Source organism: Rhinatrema bivittatum, chromosome 14 (genome assembly GCF_901001135.1).
Source record: "Rhinatrema bivittatum chromosome 14, aRhiBiv1.1, whole genome shotgun sequence".
In the NCBI taxonomy this organism is placed as follows: Eukaryota; Metazoa; Chordata; class Amphibia; order Gymnophiona; family Rhinatrematidae; genus Rhinatrema; species Rhinatrema bivittatum.
Genome location: NC_042628.1, coordinates 44,945,461 through 44,968,487, shown reverse-complemented (window position 1 = coordinate 44,968,487; position 23,027 = coordinate 44,945,461). Strand labels below are relative to the sequence as shown.

The window sequence follows — 23,027 nt, the reverse complement described above, 5'->3', positions numbered from 1 at the left end:
AGAACAAAAATGAACAATGGGCACAGAAATCAAGCAGGAAGACCTCCCAGCTTGCCTCTTCCAGCAAACTGGGACGAGATTACCATACCAACCATGATCATACCAAACAGGAATTGCATGACAAACTACATTATTAACAGGGCCAACAATAAATTCTATGTCGTCCTCTTTGGCATTCAATACACACGAAGAAGTCAGCTGTTGGCGTTGTGGACCTTTAGACCGAGGGGGAGTTGACGCTACCTGCAGGGAGGAGCCCTGCAGGTCCCTACCATCGACAGGCAGAGCTAGTTGGAGCGGAGGCCCAGCTTGGAATTTCACCACTTCCAGCCCACGTTCCCTTTAGGTTGAGCCCTCGGGTGCCGAGGCCGGCTGAACTTAGGCGCGGGCCTCCAGGTGGATGAGTCCTATGTGGTGCAAGGGTGGCAGACCAGGGGTGGAGAAGTGCATCATCAGGTGCAGGCTGAGGTCAGGACAGGCAGCGATCTGACAGAGACCTGATCCAGGCAGAAGGTCAGGACAGCATCAATCAGACTGAGTCATAAACCAGGCAGAAGGTCAGGGCAGGCAGCGAACAGGCGAAGTCGTAAACCAGGTCGAAGTTCACACCGGAGAGTCAAGGCAGGAAGGCGCTGGCACCAGGTAGCTAGGAGAGCAAGCAGGAACCAGAAACAGGGCGTTAGTTCTGGAGAACCAAAGGTGCTGGGAGTCAGCAACCACAGGCAAGAGAACCTGGTTGCCAAGGCACTGAGGAGAGAGAGAGAGAGCTGGCCTTAAATAGACAGGTTCTACTGACGTCACTGCGGAGTCGCCGCCGACCATTCCTGTCACTGGCCCTTTAAATGTGGGGGAGACAGCTTCGCTCGCACGCCTAGGAAGCGGGAGGAGAGGAGACCCGCGCAGCAACCCCGACAGCGTCCCGCTGCATTGGGGAAGCGCAGTGCAGTCTCCCACCGAGCTCCATAGGGGCATCCACGCCAGGCCCGCCGTGGGCAGAAGGAGCGCAGTGGTGTGAGACCACGCGGCTGGGCCCGACGGATGGGTAAGGTCTGCGGGGTAGACCCGGCAACCACCATGCGTAACACCAATACCCAAACTGACAAACTGAACCGGTAGGGAAAGAAAGTCCACACTCATAGTCTCTGCAACATAAGGGGCAGAAGGTGTTGCAGCCTCTGATGTCCGGTTGCACTGACTGCTCCAGCAAGCAGCTGTGTTGTTGTAACACCTAACAAAACCCATATGTATAACTGTCCTCCTTTAAATTCCAGTGAATACATTCCTTTATGCTACCGGTTGATCTGGTTTTTAATGCTTTAAATTATGAGTAATATAGAAAAATCAGCCGCTTCACACACACAAATGATGAACTGCGAGTACATAATAAGATTTAGACTGGGGCAGGGAACTTCCAGTCTTTATTTATTTAAAAAAAATGTTATATCCTGCTAAATCTGAACTCCATAGCAGATACATAGGAACATTCATAAATGAGGGCCATACACTAATCCCAGTGTTCAGGCCATCCCTAATAAATATGCTTGTGATAGATTTGCATAGAACATGTAAATCTATTTCATGCATATTCATTAGATGAGGAAAGTGAATAAAAGTAAGAGGAAAAGGGAACCTGAATGGTTCTCCAAAGAGGTAGCCAGAAAAGTGAGGGCAAAAAGATCAAAGAGTATTAAGGATCTCAAAAAGAACACAGGAAAGAATATCTGGTAAAGCTGGAAGAAGGGTGAAAGGCAGTCATGACAACAAAGGCACAAGTGGAAGAAAAGATAGCTGAAGAGTTAAAGTGAAGTGAGAAAACTTGTTTCAGCAATGTCAGAAGTGAGATTATAAGATCAGGACAAGGAGCAAAAAGCAGAAATGATAGATATATACTCCTTTCCAATTTTCCCTGATGAAAGAACTGGAGAAAGATTGCTGATGGTTGTCAAGGGTACCTATGGAAATGGGATAAATACGACACTATTTACAGATGAGAGTGGATATGCAGCTAACAAAATTGAAAGTGGATGAAGGCATGGGGCTGGATAGGGTGCATCCCAGGATACTAAGGAAGCTCAGAGAGGTTCTGGCAGGTCTGCCGGAGAACCTGTTCAATGAATTTTTGGAGGTGGGTGTGGTGGTAACGAGCTGGAGGTTGGAAACTATAGGCCAGTAAGCCTTATTTCAATAGTAGGAAAACTGATAGAGAGACTACTGAAAGAAAGTATAGTGAACAATTTACAAGAGGCAGATCACATCAAACGAGTCTGATCAATATTTGATTGAATAGACAATTAGATCAAGGATGTCTTCTGGGTGTGATTCACTTGGATTTCAGCAAAACTTTTAATACTGTGCCTGAGCAGCCTCAGTTGGGTCCCAGGGTGGTGGACTGGATTTGAAACCAGTTAAGCTATTTCTACTGTATTCCCCTGCCTGCCGGCTCAAGTCTGAGATGTGATTTAGTAGTGCTGCTGCTAAGCCATCAAACTGGCCCATAAAATAATTCTGAATCCATGATTACTCTCTATAACGCACACAATTACAGCCTAAGTAGATACCCATTTTCTTTTGTACAACTGAACTAGTTCTGCTTTAAAAGTCACAAATGGATACTAAAAATACACAGAGCTACAGCCTGCTGAAGATGCACATGTAAGTGAAAAATACCATATACTAAAAATAAGATCTCACTCCTTACCAGCAGTAACTAAAACACAAATCCATAGGTTACATGATCATCATCCCAGTAATGGGGTGTGGTTGTTGTGTTAGCCTACCTGCTTGCATACAATCAGGCCGATACAGAAAAGGTCGCGGGAGAGCGGACGAGCGCACAGGCCACTCTCCTGGGTGCGCGATTCAGGAGGGTGGCCTATGCAAATTAGGGCTCGCGGTAAAAAGAGGCACTAAGGACACTAGCACGTCCCTAGCGCCTCTTTTTGGACAGGAGCGGCGGCTGTCAGCAGGTTTGACAACCGACGCTCAATTTTGCCAGCGTCGGTTCTCAAACCCGCTGATGGCCACGGGTCTGGAAACCGGACGCCGGCAAAATCTTTTATTTATTTATTTGCTATTTTTAACTTTTGGGACCTCCGACTTAAAATTGCCATGATATTAAGTTGGAGGGTGCACAGAAAAGCAGTTTTTACTGCTTTTCTGTGCACTTTCCTGGTGCCGGCAGAAATTAGCGCCTACCTCTGAAAGTAAAATGTACGGCTTGGCTGCACATTTTACTTTCTGTATCGCGTGGGAATGACTAATAGGGCCATCAACATGCATTTGCATGTTGCGGGTGCTATTAGTCTCGGGGGGGGTGGTGGGGGGGGTTGGACGCGCGTTTTTGACACACTATTACCCCTTACTGAATAAGGGGTAAAGCTAGCACGTCGAAAACGCGCGTCCAAATGCGGGTTAACAGTGCGCTCCACTGGAGCGCACTGTAGTGTATTGGCCTGATAGAAATTAAGGTCAAATAAACATGTTGTAGGTATTACATTTTTAGTGAGATAACAACATGCTTATGACTAGTTTTCTTTGTGATTTTTAGCAGTTGATACTCTGACTAGAGAATTGACTTAATCTTTGTTGGATCTTTACTAAATATCTTGTTGTTGAACAGCAGTGTCACTCATCCTGTATTTGAACAGATATAAAAGGGATTGGTTGTTGGACTGAATATTCTTGTGCAACGCTTGCATTGTACGCTGTTTTCTGTATTGCATCTGCTATTGTTATCCCATGTGTATGTAACGTCTTCTGGTTAATAAAAATTATTTTGATAAAAAATTGAATTGAAATAAAACTAGAATTTTTCTCTTTGCAATTATGACTAAACTGCTTATTATAAGTAAATTATCTAAATTATCTTTCTTTGGAATTCTTTACAACTTCATCTGTCACGTGAAATAATTCGTCATACAAATAGTCCAAAGTGTTTTAAAACATGGTATTGATACCATATTGGCACCAAATCCAATATGGAAAACCTAATGCAATTGTATAGAAGTACAAAGAAAGTATGTATGCTTCGGTATGTAATTGCTGTGATCTGCTTTTCTTCCCAGGATTGAAGACATACCTGATATCTGGCCGAAGGACAAAAGAATCCAGCTGCAGCTGCTTACAGATATTGCCCCCTGGTCATGATACTGGAGACAACTCAAGTTCATCCTCATGCTTCAAATTACATGACACACCATCCCCAGAGTGTACAGACAATCCGACACAGGCTAACAATCACCCAGAGAAACACAAGGTTAGTCTTGCAGAAATATGCTCCATTTCAAATGATTGTTTCCAGTCCTCCTGGAGGAAGGGAAAGATGTGAAAGGGGAAGTTAAACACAGCCTCTTTATAGTCATTAGCATGGGCGTGTAATGCATCCATGCTGTGCTCTTCTGCTTGAAAGGTTCACCAGCAGGCACACCTGGTTTATAATCTACAGAAATAGAGAGTTTGGCACTTGCCATTCCTGTAGAAAACTGGGCACATCAATCCTCATCATGATAAATCTTAGAACTGCTTAGATTATAGTCAGACAAATTAAAATGATAAGTTTATAGTAGAAAACTGAGAAAATACTAGAGGACTTGTATATTGTTTTCCTAATGAAAAAAGATTTGGGAAATGTATAGAAAGAGACCTTGCTGAGGAACAAAAAAAGAGATAAAGGTATTATCAAGCTAAATGCACTGCTGTGCTATGTAATTGTTTTCAGTGATTTGAACTGTTTTAGCCTGCCAGCTAGCAATGACATTCCTTGGAATATTGCCACCAAGGCTTAATGCTAATCCTAACCTATAAACTGATCTGGAATGGGAAAGCACTTCTGTTTGTCATATTATTCATTAGCAGTGCATTTAATCTATTATTCAGCACTTCTGGGCCCTTCTCCCCTCAGCTTCAGAAAGCTTGGAGGGAGCAATGAAGTTAATGAGGCAAATTCATCCCCACAGGAAGCTCTGAAATTGAATTCCTTCTGCTTTCAAAGGGACACCTGCCATGATCTTTACTGTTAATATGGCCCCAGAGTCCTGATCCTAAGAGGGATCTCAACAGCTTTGCTAAAAGGATCCAGCTAAGAAAAAATAACTCCAGAGGACACACTATTTCTGACATCGATGCACCAGACAAGTAGAGCTGTGCTTTATGTAAAAGGGTTACAGTCTAACTTTGGTTTATTTTGCAGAGGGAACGAGAGGGAATATTCATTCTATCTGTATATTTAAGGTGTTGTAATAATAATATGTGTATATATTAGAGCACTGAATATAAGGTGTGTAATTGTTGGAGTACAGAAGTCTTTAAACAAGCAAAGGTGCCAAAGGAAAGCACCGTGTGTATTGAAAGTGAGGAAGGGACATCTAAAAGAAGGATGGGAAACAAAAGTGGAGCGAGGATATGGAGGTAAAGGGTTTTGTGGGAGGGCAAAGACTGCCCCAGAGGATCAAGAGATGTGTATGTGAATATCAGGTTGAAGCATAAAGATCTGATTGAGTCCCAGTAATTACCTGTATCAGAAACTGAACCTACAATCAACTCTGTGCTTCATATCTTGTGACACAATAGTATTTCAATTATTCCTGTCCATATTCACCCCATCCATCTTGATCATTAAGATTCTCGCAAAGAGGGCGCCTAGATGTACTGTCTGTCCACCATGCTTAGCTAGAGAGAACATTTTCTGTAGCTGCTTCCATACTTTGCAATTCGATTCCACAGTAACTTGTAAATTGTACAAAAACATTCAAACAGTGCTGAAGACTTATCTATTCAGGCTGGCAATTGATGAAGTATGAGTTAGTGCAGTGACTGTTATGATGTAAAACCAGTTTATACTTACTAGAATATTTTATTTATGATTCAGTTGATATTTTATTTTTAAAGATTAATGTATACTGCCTAAGGCCTCAGTAATGATATTATAGAAATATGAATAAATAAATAGGCACTGCTGCATCAGAAACATGAACCTTTGTCCTGTACATGATTGCTGTTTACAACACGTGCAATGAAATGGCTGATCTGGCCTAAAGTATGTTATGGGTCCAGATTGCCGCCAGTAATTTCACAGGATTAATTGGGATGACTTTTCTCTTGGAATGCAGTCAAATTAGAAGAATACGGCTGCTAGTTTGTATCTGTAATGCATGCATACAAATGCTGAGGTTTATCATTTATTTTTATTAAGCATATATTTTTATTCCACAGATCGAAGTAGCACTTTTTCTCTCTGTGGATTAGAATTTAAACATAAAATACAGCAAAATTACAAAAAATGAGACATACATGACAAGCAAATAAAAATCTAATCAATCCTAATGGCTGTTGATTCCAGCACCTATATCTCCCATTGTTAGAACACGCCCCTGCTGCGAGACTTACCTGGTCCTGGTGCTCCCTCACCGCTCCAAATGCCGCTGCCGCCAATAGCAGCAGCAGCCTCCCTCCTGCCCACACGGCAGGTGCATGCATGCCGCCGACCCCCGACTTATGCGCTGCCACCGGAAGTTCCAGGGAAAGATGTCAGCATCAGCGACTACTTAAAGGGCCATTCAACTGCTGTTCTTTGCCTCGGCAATGGGCTTCCTGTGAGTCTGCTCTTCTATGCTGTTCCAGTTTCTCACTTCTGCTGTCTTCCCCGTTCTCCCCTTGTCTTCTAGTTGCTCCCTGTCTGTGCCTTGTGATTTTCCCTTGTGCCGTGTGTTCCTGGTGCTCCCGTTCTTGTATTGTCTTCAGTTTGGTTCTGACTTTGTTTTCTGGACTTGCTGTTTGCTGCCTACCCTGATCTTTTGCTTGGTTTCTGGACTTGCTGTTTGCTGCCTGCCTCGACCCATTGCCTGGTTTCTATTTGTTGCCTGGTTTCTGGACTTGCTGCTTGCTGTCTGCTGACCATTTGCCAATTTACTGGATCTGCCCCTACTTTGGGACTTCCGAAGCCTTGCCAGCCGTCAGCACCCAAGGTAAGATGTTTGGATTCAAGTGAAAGTTCCTGACTGTCCTTCGGCGGGGGTTCCACCTGTGATAGTGGGACACTACCACCTTAAGGGTCCGTGGAAATCTAACAGTTTGCCGAGGCCATGGACTCGGGACCTGACAGCCTTACAAGCCATTCCTGGACTGGCAACAACAAGGTGTTTTGGACCAGTTAACAGAAGTCCACAAAAGACTTGCAGCGTGAATATATGCTCTCGCTGCACCAGCACCAGCTCCTCTCGTACCACCTGTGAGTCCCATTCTTTGATTACCACCTCCTTCACATTTCAGTGGAATTCCTTGACAATGCAGAGGCTTTATTAACCAGTGTCACATGCATTTTTCACTTTAGGCGTCTATATGCCCTACTGACAAGACAAAGGTTACCTTCATTCTGTCCCTTCTCGAAGGCTCAGCCCTGGCTTTGGGCGTCCCCGCTTTGGGAGTGAGAGGATCCTCTATTGGAGGATTTGGATCGTTTCCTCCGGGATTTTCATCTGGTGTTCAATGAACCAGGATGTTCCGCCTCTGTGGCTTCCAATCTATTACAGATCCATCAAGAATCTCTCTCTGTTGGGGAGTATGCCATACAGTTTTTGAACCTTGGCTTCCAAACTACAGTGGGGAGATGATAGCCTTATGGCAATCTTCTGGCAAGGACTATCCAAACCATAAAAGATAGGCTGGCCGGATGAGAGCCACCAGACTTGCTGGAATTTTTGATCTGACTGGAAATCCATTTGGACCTACAGTTCCGGGAACAGTCCTGGGATAGGGCTTCAAACCATCATCCAGTCCGACTTTCCCCAGTTTCCAACACCCGGTTCTTCCGGCCAAGCCCCTAGAATCTAGAACCTCGTCTGAGGAACCCATGCAAGTGAATTGCCTCAGGATCTCTCTTGAAGAACAACAGTGATGTCGGCAACTCAACCTCTGTCTTTACTGTGCTAGCCTTGGTCATTATACGGCTTTTTGTCCCCTGAAGGTGGGAAACTCTCAGACCTAGGGCTGGTGGGAGATGCCACCCTAGATCATTAAGACTCCTCTCCGCAGATCTTACTTCCCGTGAAATTTCCCTTAGGGAATACTCGACTACACCTTCAAGTCTTCCTGGATACCGGCGCGGCTGGGAGCTTCAAAGAAGAAAGATTACTGTGGGAATGTCAAATCCCTACCAAGTCCTTGCGATCTGCTCTTACAGTCTCCTCTGTCTCAGGGAAAGCACTTCCGGGGAGGATTATCCGAATCATGGAACCTTTGACCATAAACACCGACCTACAACAGAAGAAAATTTGTTTTTTTTATCCTGCCCTCTGCTGTCCAGATAATTCTGGGTTTTCCTTAGTTAATTTTGCACCATCCCCACATCGACTGGGGAACCCTGCAACTGGCTAAATGGAGCCCCATGTGCCATGAACACCTCTTGACCCAAGTGAGGACCCTGGCACTTATTCAGCACTCTATTCCAATCCTGCCTGGACTACCCGCTCCCTATGTGGACTTCACTGATGACTTCAGCAAACAGCAAGGGGAAACCTTGCCCCCGCATCGAGACTGACTGTTCCATTGAACTGGTTCCTGGGAAGATGCCTCCTCATAGGAGAGTGTACTCACTGTCAACCCCAGAAACAGAAGCCATGACCCAATACATCCAAGATAACTTGGCCAGAGGCTTTATCAGACCATCTTCGTCCCTGGCAGGAGCCAGGTTCTTCTTTGTGGGGAAGAAGGATGGGTCTCTACGGCCCTGTATCGACTATCAAAGGTTTAATGCCATTACCAAAAAGAATCAATGTCCTCTGCCACTTATCACGGAGCTCTCTGATCGGTTCAAAGGAGCTCGGATATTTACTAAGTTGGATCTACGGGGAGCCTACAACTTGATTTCGCATCCAGGAAGGAGACGAGTGAAAAGCCACATTCAGTACACGAGACGGCCATTATGAATATTTAGTTATGCCATTCGGGCTATGTAATGCTCCTGCGTTGTTCCAAGCTATGGTAAACAGAATATTTCAGGACCTTTTATATTCACATGTTGTCATATACTTGGATGATGATCTTATTTTTTTTAAGATACTGGACCAGCATCAAGAATATGTGCGACAGGTCCTGCAACAGTTATGTGAGCACAAACTGTATGCCAAACTAGAGAAATGCGCTTTCCACCAAGAGGAATTGCACTTTCTTGGTTATATAATTTCAAAAGCAGGTCTACGTATGGATCTGGAAAAACTGTACATTCTTCTGAAACAAATTAATGCCTCTTCCTCACCTGCTGATCCATTAACATTTGTATATGTACGAAATCTAATATTAAATGTATTCTCTCCTCTTGCTGATATTATAAATTCCAGCCTTGTCTCTGGTCATCTCCCTCTATCTCTCAACTCTGCTATTGTTAAGCCTGTGTTAAAGAAGCATTCCCTTGACCCAGATCTTCTGACAGTTTTCGTCCTATTTCAAACTTGTTTTCTCTCTGCAAGGTTATTGAGAAGGTCATTCAGTCTCTCTTTTGCAGTTTTTTAGATAGCACATTTGCTCTGCATCCCAAACAATCTGGTTATTGGAAAGGCCACAGCACAGTCTGTGCATACTGCTTTATTCAATGACAGCCTACATCTTGATAAAGGGAAGATAGTCCTCTTAGTTTGCTTAGACATGAGTTCAGCCTTTGACACTGTTGATCTTCAGCTCCTGCTTAATCGCCTTTTCAGCATAGGAATCTGGGGGCAAGCCTACTCTGGTTTAAGTCTTTTCTTGAGGCACATTCTTATTCTGTTTCATGGAACTCCATGCAGTCTACCTCTATTCTTCTTAATTGTGGTGTATCTCAGGGTTCCATCCTTTTTCCTATTTTATTCAGTTTATACTTAGCTCCGTTTGCCACTTTAATCCAAAGTAAATGTTTTTTCAGATACTTTTACATTGATTGCGTACAGATTATAGCCAGTTTTGGTCTTGATTCTTTTTCTCCTTGACTAGTCTTAACACTGTCTTTCCGAAGTAGCTGACTGGCTAAAACTTTCCAAACTTAAAAGTAAACCCTAGCAAATCTGAAGATATGTGGTTTTCTAGAAAGCATGAACCCTCTCTGCTTCCTTCACCATGTATGGAGGAAAATTCTGTCCAGGTCAAGGAAACTATTATAATTCTAGGGATTAGAATTGACCTCTCTCTTAAATTTGACCACCATATCTGTCATATAGTCCAAAGTTCTAACTTTTTTCTGCAGTTCATCCGTAGTTTTAAACCTTAATCGGTCTATTCCTTAATCTTAACTCAACTAGATCATTGTAATGCCATTTTCCATGTTGTTTCCACCACACAAATCAGAAGACTCCAGACCAGTGGTTCTTAACAGGTGTGTCGGGACACACTAATGTGCCATAAAGTCCTAGGAGGTGTGTCATAGAGCCAGCAGAAGACTGAAATTTCCTTATCATTCTGGGCAGAAATTGGCTGACTTTTTTATTGGGTATGACAGGAAGCTGCTCTTACTTTCTTCTTCTCTTCCTGGCAAGAGGGAGGTTGTTCCCTCCTCCTTCACCCAGATCAGAGCACAATATTACCAACTCCTGTTCATATGGGGCCAGCAGGACAACAATATCTTCCTCTGACTGGTCTGGCATTGAGGCCGCTGATGCTCTCTTCACCCCATGGGGCCTGGATGTGAAAGCAGGAGCATAAGGGAGAAAGATGCGTGCTCTGTAGATCCGCTGCTGCTACCATTTCATTTTCCTCTCCTCAGTGCTTCTTGCCCTCATCTGATAAAGAGGGAGGGAGAGTCTTTTCTGCTGGCTGGGAGCCAGGAGGAGGGAGAAATGTACTAAGCAGGAAGATGTGGGAAGATAGGAGTTCGAGAGTCTGCTGGGCAGGAAGGCATGGGGAGATAGGGAGTTCGGTGGGGGAAAGGAGGTTGGGGTTGCTGAGGAGGGAGAGGTTGGGGCTTCTGAGCAGGGAAGCAAGAAGGAAGTAGAGAGATGGAGGTGTGGGGTAGCTGGGTTGGGGAGGGGGAGCAGGGAGTGGGGTATACTGAGCAGGAAGGGGTAGGAAAGAGGTGGTTAGAGGTATTCTGGGTAGGGAAGGGGAGAGGGAAGGGCAGAAATAGTTGAACAGGGGAGATAGTGAGCACGGGGAAGAGAATATGAGTTGGGGGTGTTGGGAATGTTGGACAGGGATATGAGGATGTGAAGGGATGATTGAGTAGTTGGGAGAAGTGAGGGGTGATGAGGGCATGAAGGGGAGTGAAGGGGGTACAAGGGCCATACTATGTCAGTTTTCAGAATATGCATTTCTTCTCTCTTTGAACTTTGCTTAGTGTAGGAGGAAAAATATTTTTGTTTTGATTCTCCAGTTTTGCACTGCATGCAGAAGGTGGTCTTGGGGTTTCTATTCCAGGTTTTGTTTACACATTTGTAATTTGTGATCTTTTATTCTATATTTGGTGAAGGCAGGTCTTTCTGTGTTCTATGCGTATATGACTGAGGTTTGTATCAGCCTTATTTGTTGTACTTTCTCAATATTATATTGCACTAGTGGTGAACTACTGCCTTTTCATGGGTAGGGCTATTGCTGTTTCATTTATTAGAGTTAGTGCTGCTGAGGAATGGCAGGTTTGATAGACATGTGCAGAATGGGGTTTGTTTATATTATTTTGGTAGTAGAGGTAGTTAGTGATGCTGTTATTAAGATAACACCAGAATCAGAATATCTTTTTTGTATGATGAGTTGTACAGGGAAATGTCTTAGTTCTGTTCCACACCCATTGTTAGGAAGCGGGGCTCCTGTGGATGCAGAGCATATGCTTATATTTAGTCCCTGATGGTCATGTGTTATTTTTATTTTTTATTTTTTTATTTAAGTTTTTTATATACCAACATTCAAGACGGTGGTCCCATCATGCTGGTTCACAAGAAACAAGGGTGAAACTTTACCATTTAACAAAAGTGCAGAAAAGCAGTTACATATAACAAGGAAAACAATAACTTGGAATGAGAAGGGAAATGAAGATTAGATAGTAAAATATATGTATAAATAACATTGTGAGAGGTGGCTATTAACGCTAATACTAGCGGAGCTTGTTGCATGAAGGGGGATTAGATGGGGTTGGAGTTAGGAAAAGCCTGCGTGAACAGCCACGTTTTGAGTCTTATCTTGAATGTTGAGATGTTGGGTTCCATTCTAAGATCCGGGGGAATGGAGTTCCATAATGTTGGACCGGCTGTGGAGAATGCCCGATCTCTAAGCGTGATGTGTCTGGTAGTCTTGGCTGGAGGTACTTGAAGTGATCCTTTGTAAGCATCTCTTGTCGGTCTTGTGGAATGGTGTAATCGGAGGGGAATATGGAGATCGATTGGGGCTAATTGATGGATGTTTTTGAAAATGGTGAGAATGGCCTTGTAGATTATTCTGAAGTGGATGGGCAGCCAATGGAGGTCCATCAAGATAGGTGTTATGTGTTCTCTTCTCCTGGTGTTGGTGAGTATACGGGCGGAGGCATTTTGTACCATTTGTAATGGTTTGGTGTGTGATGAAGGGAGACCAAGCATGATGGTGTTGCAATAGTCCAGCTTTGCGAAAATGATTGATTGTAGGATCGTTCTGAAGTCATGTGTGTGGAAGAGAGGTCGTATTCTTTTCAGCACTTGGAGCTTGTAAAAGCAGTCTCTGGTGGTTTTGTTGATGTTAGCTTTCAGGTTTAGGTGATTGTCAATTTGAACTCCTAGATCTCTCACTTGTGTAGTGCTTGGTACGGTAGGATGAGTGTATGTGATGGAGCTGTTTTCTGGGGTGATGAGTAGAAGTTCCGTTTTTGATGAATTTAGTATCAGGTTGAGACTTGTAAGAAGTTGTTTGATATTTTGGAGGCAGGATTCCCAGTGCAACATTGTTTTTGCGAGCGATTCTTCGATGGGGATCAGGACCTGAATATCGTCAGCGTAGAGAAAATGTTTGAGATTGAGGTCAGTGAGAAGTTTACATAAGGGTAACAGATAAATGTTAAACAAGGTAGGAGACAGGGATGAGCCCTGAGGGACTCCTACGGCTGCGGGGTGTAGAGAGGATTCTTTATTATGAATCTTGACCTTATAACCTCTGTTGCTGAGGAAGGTTCTGAACCATGATAGGGCAGTGCCTGAAATACCTATGGCTGATAATTGGTTGATGAGAAGGGAGTGATTGACCGTATCAAATGCAGACGAGAGGTCGAGTAGTATCAGAAGGAAGGCTTGTCCTTTGTCTAAGCCTAGGATGATGTGGTCAGTCATAGAGATGAGGAGGGCTTCCGTGCTTAAGGTTTTACGGAATCCGTATTGTGATGGAAATAGAAGGTTGTTGTCTTCAATGTGGTTTGAGAGTCGTGAATTTACCAATTTTTCCATTATCTTGGCTATGAATGGGAGGTTAGCTATCGGTCTGAAATTGTTAGGATCGTTTGGGTCGAGATTTGGTTTTTTGAGAAGGGGTTTGAGTGAGGCAAGTTTGAGGTTGTCCGGGTAGAGTCCTTGTGTGAGGGAGCAATTTATGATGTCTGCCAGGGATTTGGAGATAGATTCTGGGATTGCTAGTAGTAGTTTGGTTGGGATGTGATCCGAGGGATGAGAGGATGGTTTCATTTTCCTAAGAATTCCTTGGATCTCAGCGGATGAAGTTGTGTCAAGTTCTTCTAACCGAGTGTAGTTGATTGAGGGTTGAGGAGTAGTTAGTGGAACAGTGGGGTTCGTGGGGAGCTGCGATAGGAGAGTATTGATTTTGTTGTTGAAGAAAAGAGCTAGTTCTTCTGCTTTTGATTGAGCTTGGTCATGTGTAATCTCTGGTTGGTTTACTTGTGTAAGGTTGGCTACATAGCTGAAGAGGGCTTTGGCATCGAAAATAAGGTCGTGTATCTTCGAGGCATAGTAGTCCCTCTTGGATCTTAGGGTGTTTGATTTGTATTGATGCAGAGATGATTTGTAGATTGAAAGGGTGATGGTTCCTGGGTTTTTGCGCCATTTAGCCTCATTTTGTCTTAGTTGGAGTTTGAGCTTTCTTAATTCTGCTGAGAACCATGGCTGTCTTTTGGAGGAATTCGGGTGTGGTTTTTTTGTAATAAGAGGGCATAGCTTGTTGGCTATAGTTTCGGTGATTGTGTTCCATGATCGAAGTGCTGCGTTCGGATCTGTAAGGTCCAGTTGGTGGAGTAGTGGAGATAGGTGATTATTAAGGTCTTCATGGGAGCAAGTTTTCCTGTATTTGAAGGAGGGCAAAGGAATGCAAGCCGGGTTGGTATCTTTTATAGAGAATGAAGTAGTTATGAGATAGTGATCTGACCACGGGACCTTTGTGCAATTAGGTGTAGAAACTGGCTTGATTGCCGTGTTAACGAAGATCAGGTCTAACGTGTGGCCGGCTTTGTGGGTAGGTTTATTAACTATTTGAGTGAAGCCTAGCGCTGTGAGAGCAGTGAGGAGAGTTTCACAGTTAGGTGATGGGGTAGGGTTATCAACGTGCATGTTGAAATCCCCTAGAATGATGGCTGGCGAGTCAAAGTTGATGAGGGAAGAGGTTAATTCAACCAGTGGTGAGGCATCTGATTCCAAGAGTCCTGGGGGTGCATATACGAGAAGGATTTGTAGTTTGTCTGAGGTGAAGAAGCCGAATTCAAGTTCTGAGTTGGAATTGGATTGCTGTAGCGAGAATCTGAGGTCCTTTTTAGTTGCTAGAAGAATGCCTCCTCCCTTTTTTTTATGACGAGGTAGCGAGAAGAAGTCGTACGCCTCTGTAGGTAGTTGATTAATTATTGCTGTGTCTGCTGGTTTTAACCATGTTTCCGTAATTGCACATATCTCCGGTTTTACATCGATGAGGTAGTCATTCAATATTACAGACTTTTTCGTAAGGGATTGAGCATTGAAGAGGCTTAAAGAGAAAAGGGTGAGGCCTAGAAGTTGTGTGGAAGGAGAGACTAAAATTGAAGAGAGGGATTTGAGGTTGTGTTGTTGGGCATGTCGGACAGAAATTCTTTTAGGTGGAGTATTATGTTGGAGAATTGGAATTGTGAAAAATGGGGCCATTTGTGGGGTCTATGTTGTATGAATGTTTATGGCTTGCTGGAGAGGCTGGATGAATGCTGGACGATTGTTGGTGAGGACGATTGGAGAGGCTGGATGAATGCTGGATGAATGCTGGACGGTTGTTGGTGAGGACGATTGGAGAGGCTGGATGAATGCTGGATGAATGCTGGACGATTGTTGGTGAGGCTGGGCGATTGCTGGAGAGGCTGGATGAGTGCTGGGCGAATGCTGGAGAGGCTGGACGATTGCTGGGCGAATGCTGGAGAGGCTGGACGCTTGCTGGGCGAATGCTGGAGAGGCTGGACGCTTGCTGGGCGAATGCTGGAGAGGCTGGATGAGTGCTGGACGTTTGCTGGAGAGCTTGCTGGAGAGGTGGACTTTTATTCCCTATGGCTGAAACGGTTAAATCTGTGTCTTTGCTGGCTGTTGCATTTGTTGACGATTTAGGTAGTTCCGCGAGTAAGGCACGGGGCCTCCTCGGGGCTCTACGAAGGGGCGAGACAAAGGGGCAGGCCCCTTTGTCGCGCGCCGAAGGAGCGCGACATGTTCATAAGAACATGCCATACTGGGTCAGACCCAAGGGTCCATCAAGCCCAGCATCCTGTTTCCAACAGTGGCCAATCCAGGCCATAAGAACCTGGCAAGTACCCAAAAACTAAGTCTATCCCATGTTACCGTTGCTAGTAATAGCAGTGGCTAATTTCTAAGTCAACTTAATTAATAGCAGGAAATGGACTTCTCCTCCAAGAACTTATCCAATCCTTTTTTAAACAGAGCTATACTAACTGCACTAACTACATCCTCTGGCAACGAATTCCAGAGTTTAATTGTGCGTTGAGTGAAAAAGAACTTTCTCCAATTAGTTTTAAATGTGCCACATGCTAACTTCATGGAGTGCCACCTAGTCTTTCTATTATCAGAAAGAGTAAATAACCGATTCATATCTACCCGTTCTAGACCTCTCATGATTTTAAACATCTCTATCATATCCCACCTCAGCCGTCTCTTCTCCAAGCTGAAAAGTCCTAACCTCTTTAGTCTTTCCTCATAGGGGAGCTGTTTCATTCCCCTTATCATTTTGGTAGCCCTACTCTGCACCTTCTCCATCGCAATTATATCTTTTATGAGATGTGGCGACCAGAATTGTACACAATATTCAATGTGCGGTCTCACCATGGAGCGATACAGAGGCATTATGACATTTTCCGTTTTATTCACCATTCCCTTTCTAATAATTCCCAACATTGTTTGCTTTTTTGACTGCCGCAGCGCACTGAACCGACAATTTCAATGTGTTATCTACTATGACGCCTAGATCTCTTTCTTGGGTAGTAGTACCTAATATGGAACCTAACATTGTGTAACTATGGCATGGGTTATTTTTCCCTATATGCATCACCTTGCACTTATCCACATTAAATTTCATCTGCCATTTTGATACCCAATTTTCCAGTCTCACAAGGTCTTTCTGCAATTTATCACAATCTGCTTGTGATTTAACTACTCTGAACAATTTTGTATCATCTGCAAATTTGATTATCTCACTCGTCATATTTCTTTCCAGATCATTGATAAATATATTGAAAAGTAAGGGTCCTAATACAGATCCCTGAGGCACTCCACTGCCCACTTCCTTCCACTGAGAAAAATGTCCATTTAATCCTACTCTCTGTTTCCTGTCTTTTAGCCAGTTTGTAATCCACGAAAGGACATCGCCACCTATCCCATGACTTTTTACTTTTCCTAGAAGCCTCTCATGAGGAACTTTGTCAAATGCCTTCTGAAAATCCAAGTACACTACATCTACCGGTTCACCTTTATCCACATGTTTATTAACTCCTTCAAAAAAGTGAAGCAGATTTGTGAGGCAAGACTTGCCTTGGGTAAAGCCATGCTGACTTTGTTCCATTAAACCATGCCTTTCTATATGTTCTGTGATTTTGATGTTTAGAACACTTTCCACTATTTTTCCTGGCACTGAAGTCAGGCTAACCAGTCTGTAGTTTCCCGGATTGCCCCTGGAGTCCTTTTTAAATATTGGGATTACACTAGCTATCCTCCAGTCTTCAGGTACAATGGATGATTTTAATGGTAGGTTACAAATTTTTACTAATAGGTCTGAAATTTCATTTTTTAGTTCCTTCAGAACTCTGGGGTGTATACCATCCGGTCCAGGTGATTTACTACTCTTCAGTTTGTCAATCAGGTCTACCACATCTTCTAGGTTCACCGTGATTTGGTTCAGTCCATCTGAATCATTACCCATGAAAACCTTCTCCAGTACGGGTACCTCCCCAACATCTTCTTCAGTAAACACCGAAGCAAAGAAATCATTTAATCTTTCCGCGATGGCCTTATCTTCTCTAAGTGCCCCTTTAACCCCTCGATCATCCAACTGTTCAACTGACTCCCTCACAGGCTTTCTGCTTTGGATATATTTAAAAACGTTTTTACTGTGAGTTTTTGCCTCTACGGCCAACTTCTTTTCAAATTCTCTTTTAGCCTGTCTCATCAATGTCTTACATCTAACTTGCCAATGTTTATGCATTATCCTATTTTCTTCTGTTGGATCCTTCTTCCAATTTTTGAATGAAGATGTGAGCATCATCTCCTAGGTGTGTCCTGCTAGAAAAAAGGTTGAAAACCACTGCTTTAGACTATCCAAAATACGGCATCTTAGTTGATTTTTGGAAAGCAGAAATTTGACCATGCTACTCCATTACTTCATGATCTGCATTGGCTCACTGTTTCTTTTCGCATTATGTTCAAAATAGGATTCTTAACTTTCAAGGCTTTGTGCTGGGGCACCCCACTCTATATTTCCTGTCTGATTTGTTTCCCATCAACCATGGAGATCCATGCGTTCCATTGATCACCAAGGGAGATCAGGTTGGAAAGTACTAGAGAAAATTGTTTCTCTTACTTAGCCCCCAGTCTGTGAAACTCATTTCCATTAACATTACATTTCAAGAACGATTATTTTAAATTTAGGAAAGCTTTAAAGACTTATCTGGTCATACAGGCTTTCCCACCGGATTAGGACAATGATTCGTTACCTACCTGTTTCGTCATGGGTTTCCTTTTATTATTGTTACCATTGATTGTTTTAATGTATTGTTTTATTAGTGTATTGCCTTTTATTTGTTTATTTAATATACTGTTTTATTAGCTGTTTTTTCATTGTTGCTTCATTTATTGCTGACTACTGTTTTAAATTTCTTGCTATTTACCGGTAGTTTGTTTAATTTTTACACTATTTAGTTTATTATCTTAGCCTCATTTGCCTTTACTGTATATCACATTGGTTTACCTTGGTAAAGATTTGCAATTAATGAAGTATGAAATAAACTACACTAAACCTCTGAATTTTGGTGGTCATGCTAATGAAAACTGGTGATCAGATGTGTTTTTATGATTCCCACGGACTTCTTGATGCCTGGATTTTTGCCTTTTCAAGAAGTGCTGCTGTCAGCTATTGAGGAAGATGTTAGCTGAGTGCTGCTCCTCTGAGCAGTCAAATACTCAGTCAAATGATACTCAGTCAAAGGGCATTGTTGGGAGAGCTGCATCCTCCCTTTTAATTTATTTTGTTTCAACTTCTGAATGAGGTGAGATATCATCAGAAGATAACTGGAAAAATACTTGAGATGGGTCATAATGACTACCTGATGAGCAGCACTTGGGAAGGGGGAAGTGGGAGGAAACATTTGCATAGGTTGAGAGCAAGCAAACATGCTTGTGAGCTGCTTCCCATTCCAGTTAGAATGCTCCTAATTTGAGTTGTGAAATAATTTCTTTTCTTTCAGCAGATGTGTCCTTCATGTAGTGTTTCTTTTGCGCCCAACTGTGATGTTGGCATGGAAGAAGGAGCTGTCCAGAATGGCTGTCAGGATGAGCATAAGCACGCCACCCATAAGGTACAGGCTTACACTTTTACTCTTTTGTTAGATCACTTAAAGGTTTTTAAAAGCAGAGTGTAGCAATTCCTATACCTCCATAATAGGACTCGCTATAGATTGCAAAGCATAACCCAATCCAAGATCAGCCAGAGTGGAAGTAAGCATGACAGACCAGAGACATATACAGATCAGGCAAATCCCAGCCCGAGCTGCACTCTCTCCTCACCTATCCCTGTCTAAAGCTAAAATTGCTCTTATTTCAGCCTCAGCTGCCATCACTTTCCACCTCATCCTTGTTAGTATTAAACATGCCACTCTTACCCTAGTTAGGGGTGCCCCTACAGCCCATCCCAGCTCAGATTTCTCCTGCATAACACACTGCAGCCAGACCTGCCGTCATTTTATATCTTATCCCAGCAGAGATTTTAACCTGTCTTTCTTACCCCAACTAGATTAATCGTCATACAGCACTCCAAAGTGAATACTGTCCTCCTCACTGCAGCCAGAGCACGTAATTAAACCCGCATCCATGATCCAAACCAGAGTCGTCACTCTACCTAATACACTCAGTGGCTGAATAGAAGGAGCTGAGGGCTGACCCCAGTGCCAATTAAGTGAACCTGGCAGAGTTGCTGGAGCCAGGATCAGGACTTTGTTGAGAAAAGCAGATGTTATTTATGCTACTAAGAATCACAGCATTTTGCCATTCTTTCTTTAATGCTAAAGAAGAGCATTTCTGTAGCGCTTGCAATATTGGCCCTATGTACATACCCTCCCTGTGATGTCAGCAGATGGGCAGGATTTCAATCAGTCTGCAGAGTGTGGTGGATAGCCATCGAAAAGGCAAACCAAAGAGGCACTTCTCTATGATAGCCCTTTCAATAGCATTTCAAGCGTGCTGAGGAAGACTTTTATTGGAGGCTGTTTACTACTGCTAGCTATGTATTTAGGTTTTGTTTAGAGAGTTATGGAAAACATAACAGGGTTCCTCTTCTTTTTCTACTTTGGGTCCCGGATAATGTTGTCTTGTCTTTTTTAGGAGGGACCCTTGTGCAAAAGGGGATTCAGATTAAGCTGGGAGAGGTTTTTAAGGTTGCTAGTTTTTGTTTATTCTGTAATTGGAGATGTACTAGGGCAAATTGACAAACTAAAGAGTAGCAAATCACCTGGACCAGATAGTATACATCCCAGAATGCTGAAAGAAATGAAAAATGAAATTGCAGACCCAGTATTAGTAATTTATAAACTATCATTAAAATTGTCTATGGTACTTGAAGACTGGAGTGTTGTCAGTATTATGCCAGTTTTTAAAAAGGGTTCAAGGGGTGATCCAGGAAACCACAGACCAGTGAGTCTGACATCTGTGCCAGGCAAAATGGTAGCAACTATCATAAAGAACAAAATTGCTGAACATATAGATAGGCATAGTTTAATGGGACAAAACCTGCATGGATTTAGCTAAGGGGAGTCTTGCCTCACCTAGCTGCTACATTTTTTTGAGGGCATAAAAAAAAAACATGTGGATAAAGGTGAGCCAGTTGATATAGTGGGTCTGGATTTCTAGAAAGCATTTGACAAAGTCCCTCATGAGAGACTTCTTTGGACACTTTAGCAAGGATATGGCCATGGATATGACTGGGGTTGGAGAGGGGCTAGTGATAGAGTGAAGGCGCTCTGTTTAAATTTCATTAGTTTAAACAGTAAAATCTGTAAATGATATTTACATCCTAGTTTAGACATTAGAAAGAATCTAATTCTGAGAATAGTCATGCCCTGGAACATGTTCCCTTGGTGGGGTGATGCAAATGCCATTGTTTAAAGTTTTAAAGAGCAGGTTTAGATAAACATTTGTTTAAAATCACGTAGGAATGGGAGATCCTCCCCTGAAGGCAAAGCAACATGATTCCTTCTCCTGTATTGTCTCTTCCACATACTCCTTGCTCTTCCGAAGTGAATGAGTGCACGCCGTGCCTCGGACGTCGCACGCCGTGACCTGAGCACCCGGCTGGACGTCCGAGGTCACGGCGTGCGACGTCCGAGGTCACGGCGTGCACATTACCTTTTAGAGAATAGGGAACCATGGGGAGCGCCCGCTGTCGCCGCCGGCTGTCCCCAGGAGGAGGGGAGAGAGGACTGGGGCTGCTCCGGAGCTGTCAGCGCGGGAGATGGACGCGGCCAGGGCAGGTGAGCGGGGGCTGGCGGAAAGTTTGCCCGATTCACTTTGGTCTTGTCCCGGGGAGTGAGGGGTCAGGCAGTGAAGCGGGGCTGGCTGGGGCTGCTCAGTGGCCCGTGAAATTTCGTCTCGGCTTGCCTGGCGCTCCACACTAACGCGGGGGTAGGCAGTAAATTAGCAGGTTAAACGCGCGGCAAAACTGCAGGTTTAGAAAGCGATAATCGGGGCGCGCGTTACTGTATGGGAGGGGAATAGCTAATCGTTTACATCTCATATACATGCCGCGGGCGGAAAGGGTTACCCGTTGATTTAAAGAGGCGGTAAGGATGGGTTAAAGGGGATAGTGAATCGCAGGTTGGACTAACGCGGCCAAATTGTGAGTAGAAAGCGGGTTAGAAGCAGGGTGACCGTGGCCGCACTTTACTGTATTGGCCTGATTCTGAGGTATTCATAATAAAATTGACATAACTAGAGGAGTAGATTTGTACAACACAAATCTACTCCTCTAGTTATACTTTTCATCCATTATAATGACTACAAATCTTTAGTGATGTCAGTTTTACTATGAATACCTCAGAATGTTTCTGTAAAACCCCCACCTTCCAAAATCCACCCCGATTCAAAGTGCCCCTCTACAGTGGTACATATATAGAGGGTGTCAGATCGACTATAGAGTCTGTCTCTGTTTCTCTCCTTCTCTCCACATGCCACCCCCCCCCCCCCCCCCATAATGTATTAATCAGGGCACGAAGTGAAAAATAGCACAGGTGCAATACATTTATTGCAACTTGCGGAAAATGCCTGTGCGGTACAGGAGCAGGGTAATTAGCTTAACCATGCCCCTTTTTTACCACAGGTACTAGTTTCGCTATATATATAGCATTTTGATAAATCTAGGGGTTGGCTAGGTCCCATGACTCTATATCACGTATTGATTATATTCTAGTTTCTGAAGTTCTTTTCCCTGGATCGTTTTCAAACTGTAAGAATGATCCTTCCTTGGGTAGTCACTATAGAACCCAGTATCCATTCCAGCGGTCTGCCAACGAGTACTAAGCCAACCAGCCAATACTTGTGTATGTATGCGTATTCACAGGGCTATCCTCATGGGGGTGGGGGGAGGGCTTGAATCAGGACAGCCATCCCAGACCCAGCCACCACCATGGTAGCCCTGCCCCTGGCTATCTGATATCTTTTCCTGAGAGTTCAGGTAGGCTAGAAGCTATGCAGATATCAATAGTAAGGCAGAAGCTACAGCAGCACATGATATGGACAGGTCCATCCCCCACCTCCCAGTTCTTTGATTTCAGGGAGGAGGAGCCCCCAACTCCTGGCTGATTTGCCCTGGGCTGTGCCCTCCTCCTAGAGTCAGCCCTGTGTATACAGCACAACTGTATTTCATCTATATGTGTTTATGTCCTCTCCTAATATTTACCATATTTATTTTGCTTTTGTGTGAAACAGGCTCCTGTAGGACGAAAGCCAAAGACCCAGAATGGGCTTCTGAGTCCACCACGGGATGAGAAACTAACCAACAGCCAGACCTCTCTGTACGAAATGCTGCAGGAGAAAGGACGATGGTGTGGTGTCAGCATGGATCAGTCTGCACTCCTGCCTCTGCGCTTCAAGAACATCCGTGAAAAGACAGATGCACATTTTGTTGCTGTGATTAAAGAAGACAGGTAAAGCGGAACCTTTACACTGAGCTGTGAAAGTTACTGTAGGGCTCACCTATCTCCTGCAGTATGTTTTTATTTAAAAATTATAATCCACACTCTTCAAAAGTTATTTCTGTTATTGCAGTCTGCCAGGCAGACTTGGCTGCAGTGTACCTGAGTTTTCCACTTGGACTTCTTACATTTCATGTTACTCACTTTGTCATTCAGTTTGGAAGCCCCAAAACTTGTAGCTGAAACATCCGAG

The 23,027-nt window shown here is 43.7% G+C and overlaps 1 protein-coding gene across 2 annotated transcripts in view; it reads left to right on the top strand.

Moving 5' to 3' along the window:
• Positions 1 to 23,027, top strand: part of ADCY9 (adenylate cyclase 9) — a 276,954-nt gene that overhangs the window by 191,469 nt on the left and 62,458 nt on the right. The window contains exons 2-4 of one of the 2 annotated variants that reach the window (XM_029576521.1): positions 4,065 to 4,255; positions 18,842 to 18,949; positions 22,569 to 22,786. In XM_029576521.1, the coding sequence (XP_029432381.1) occupies positions 4,065 to 4,255; positions 18,842 to 18,949; positions 22,569 to 22,786 (517 nt within the window). Of the gene's footprint in view, positions 1 to 4,064; positions 4,256 to 18,838; positions 18,950 to 22,568; positions 22,787 to 23,027 lie in introns of both variants that reach the window. The other variant, XM_029576520.1, reaches the window with a different exon arrangement.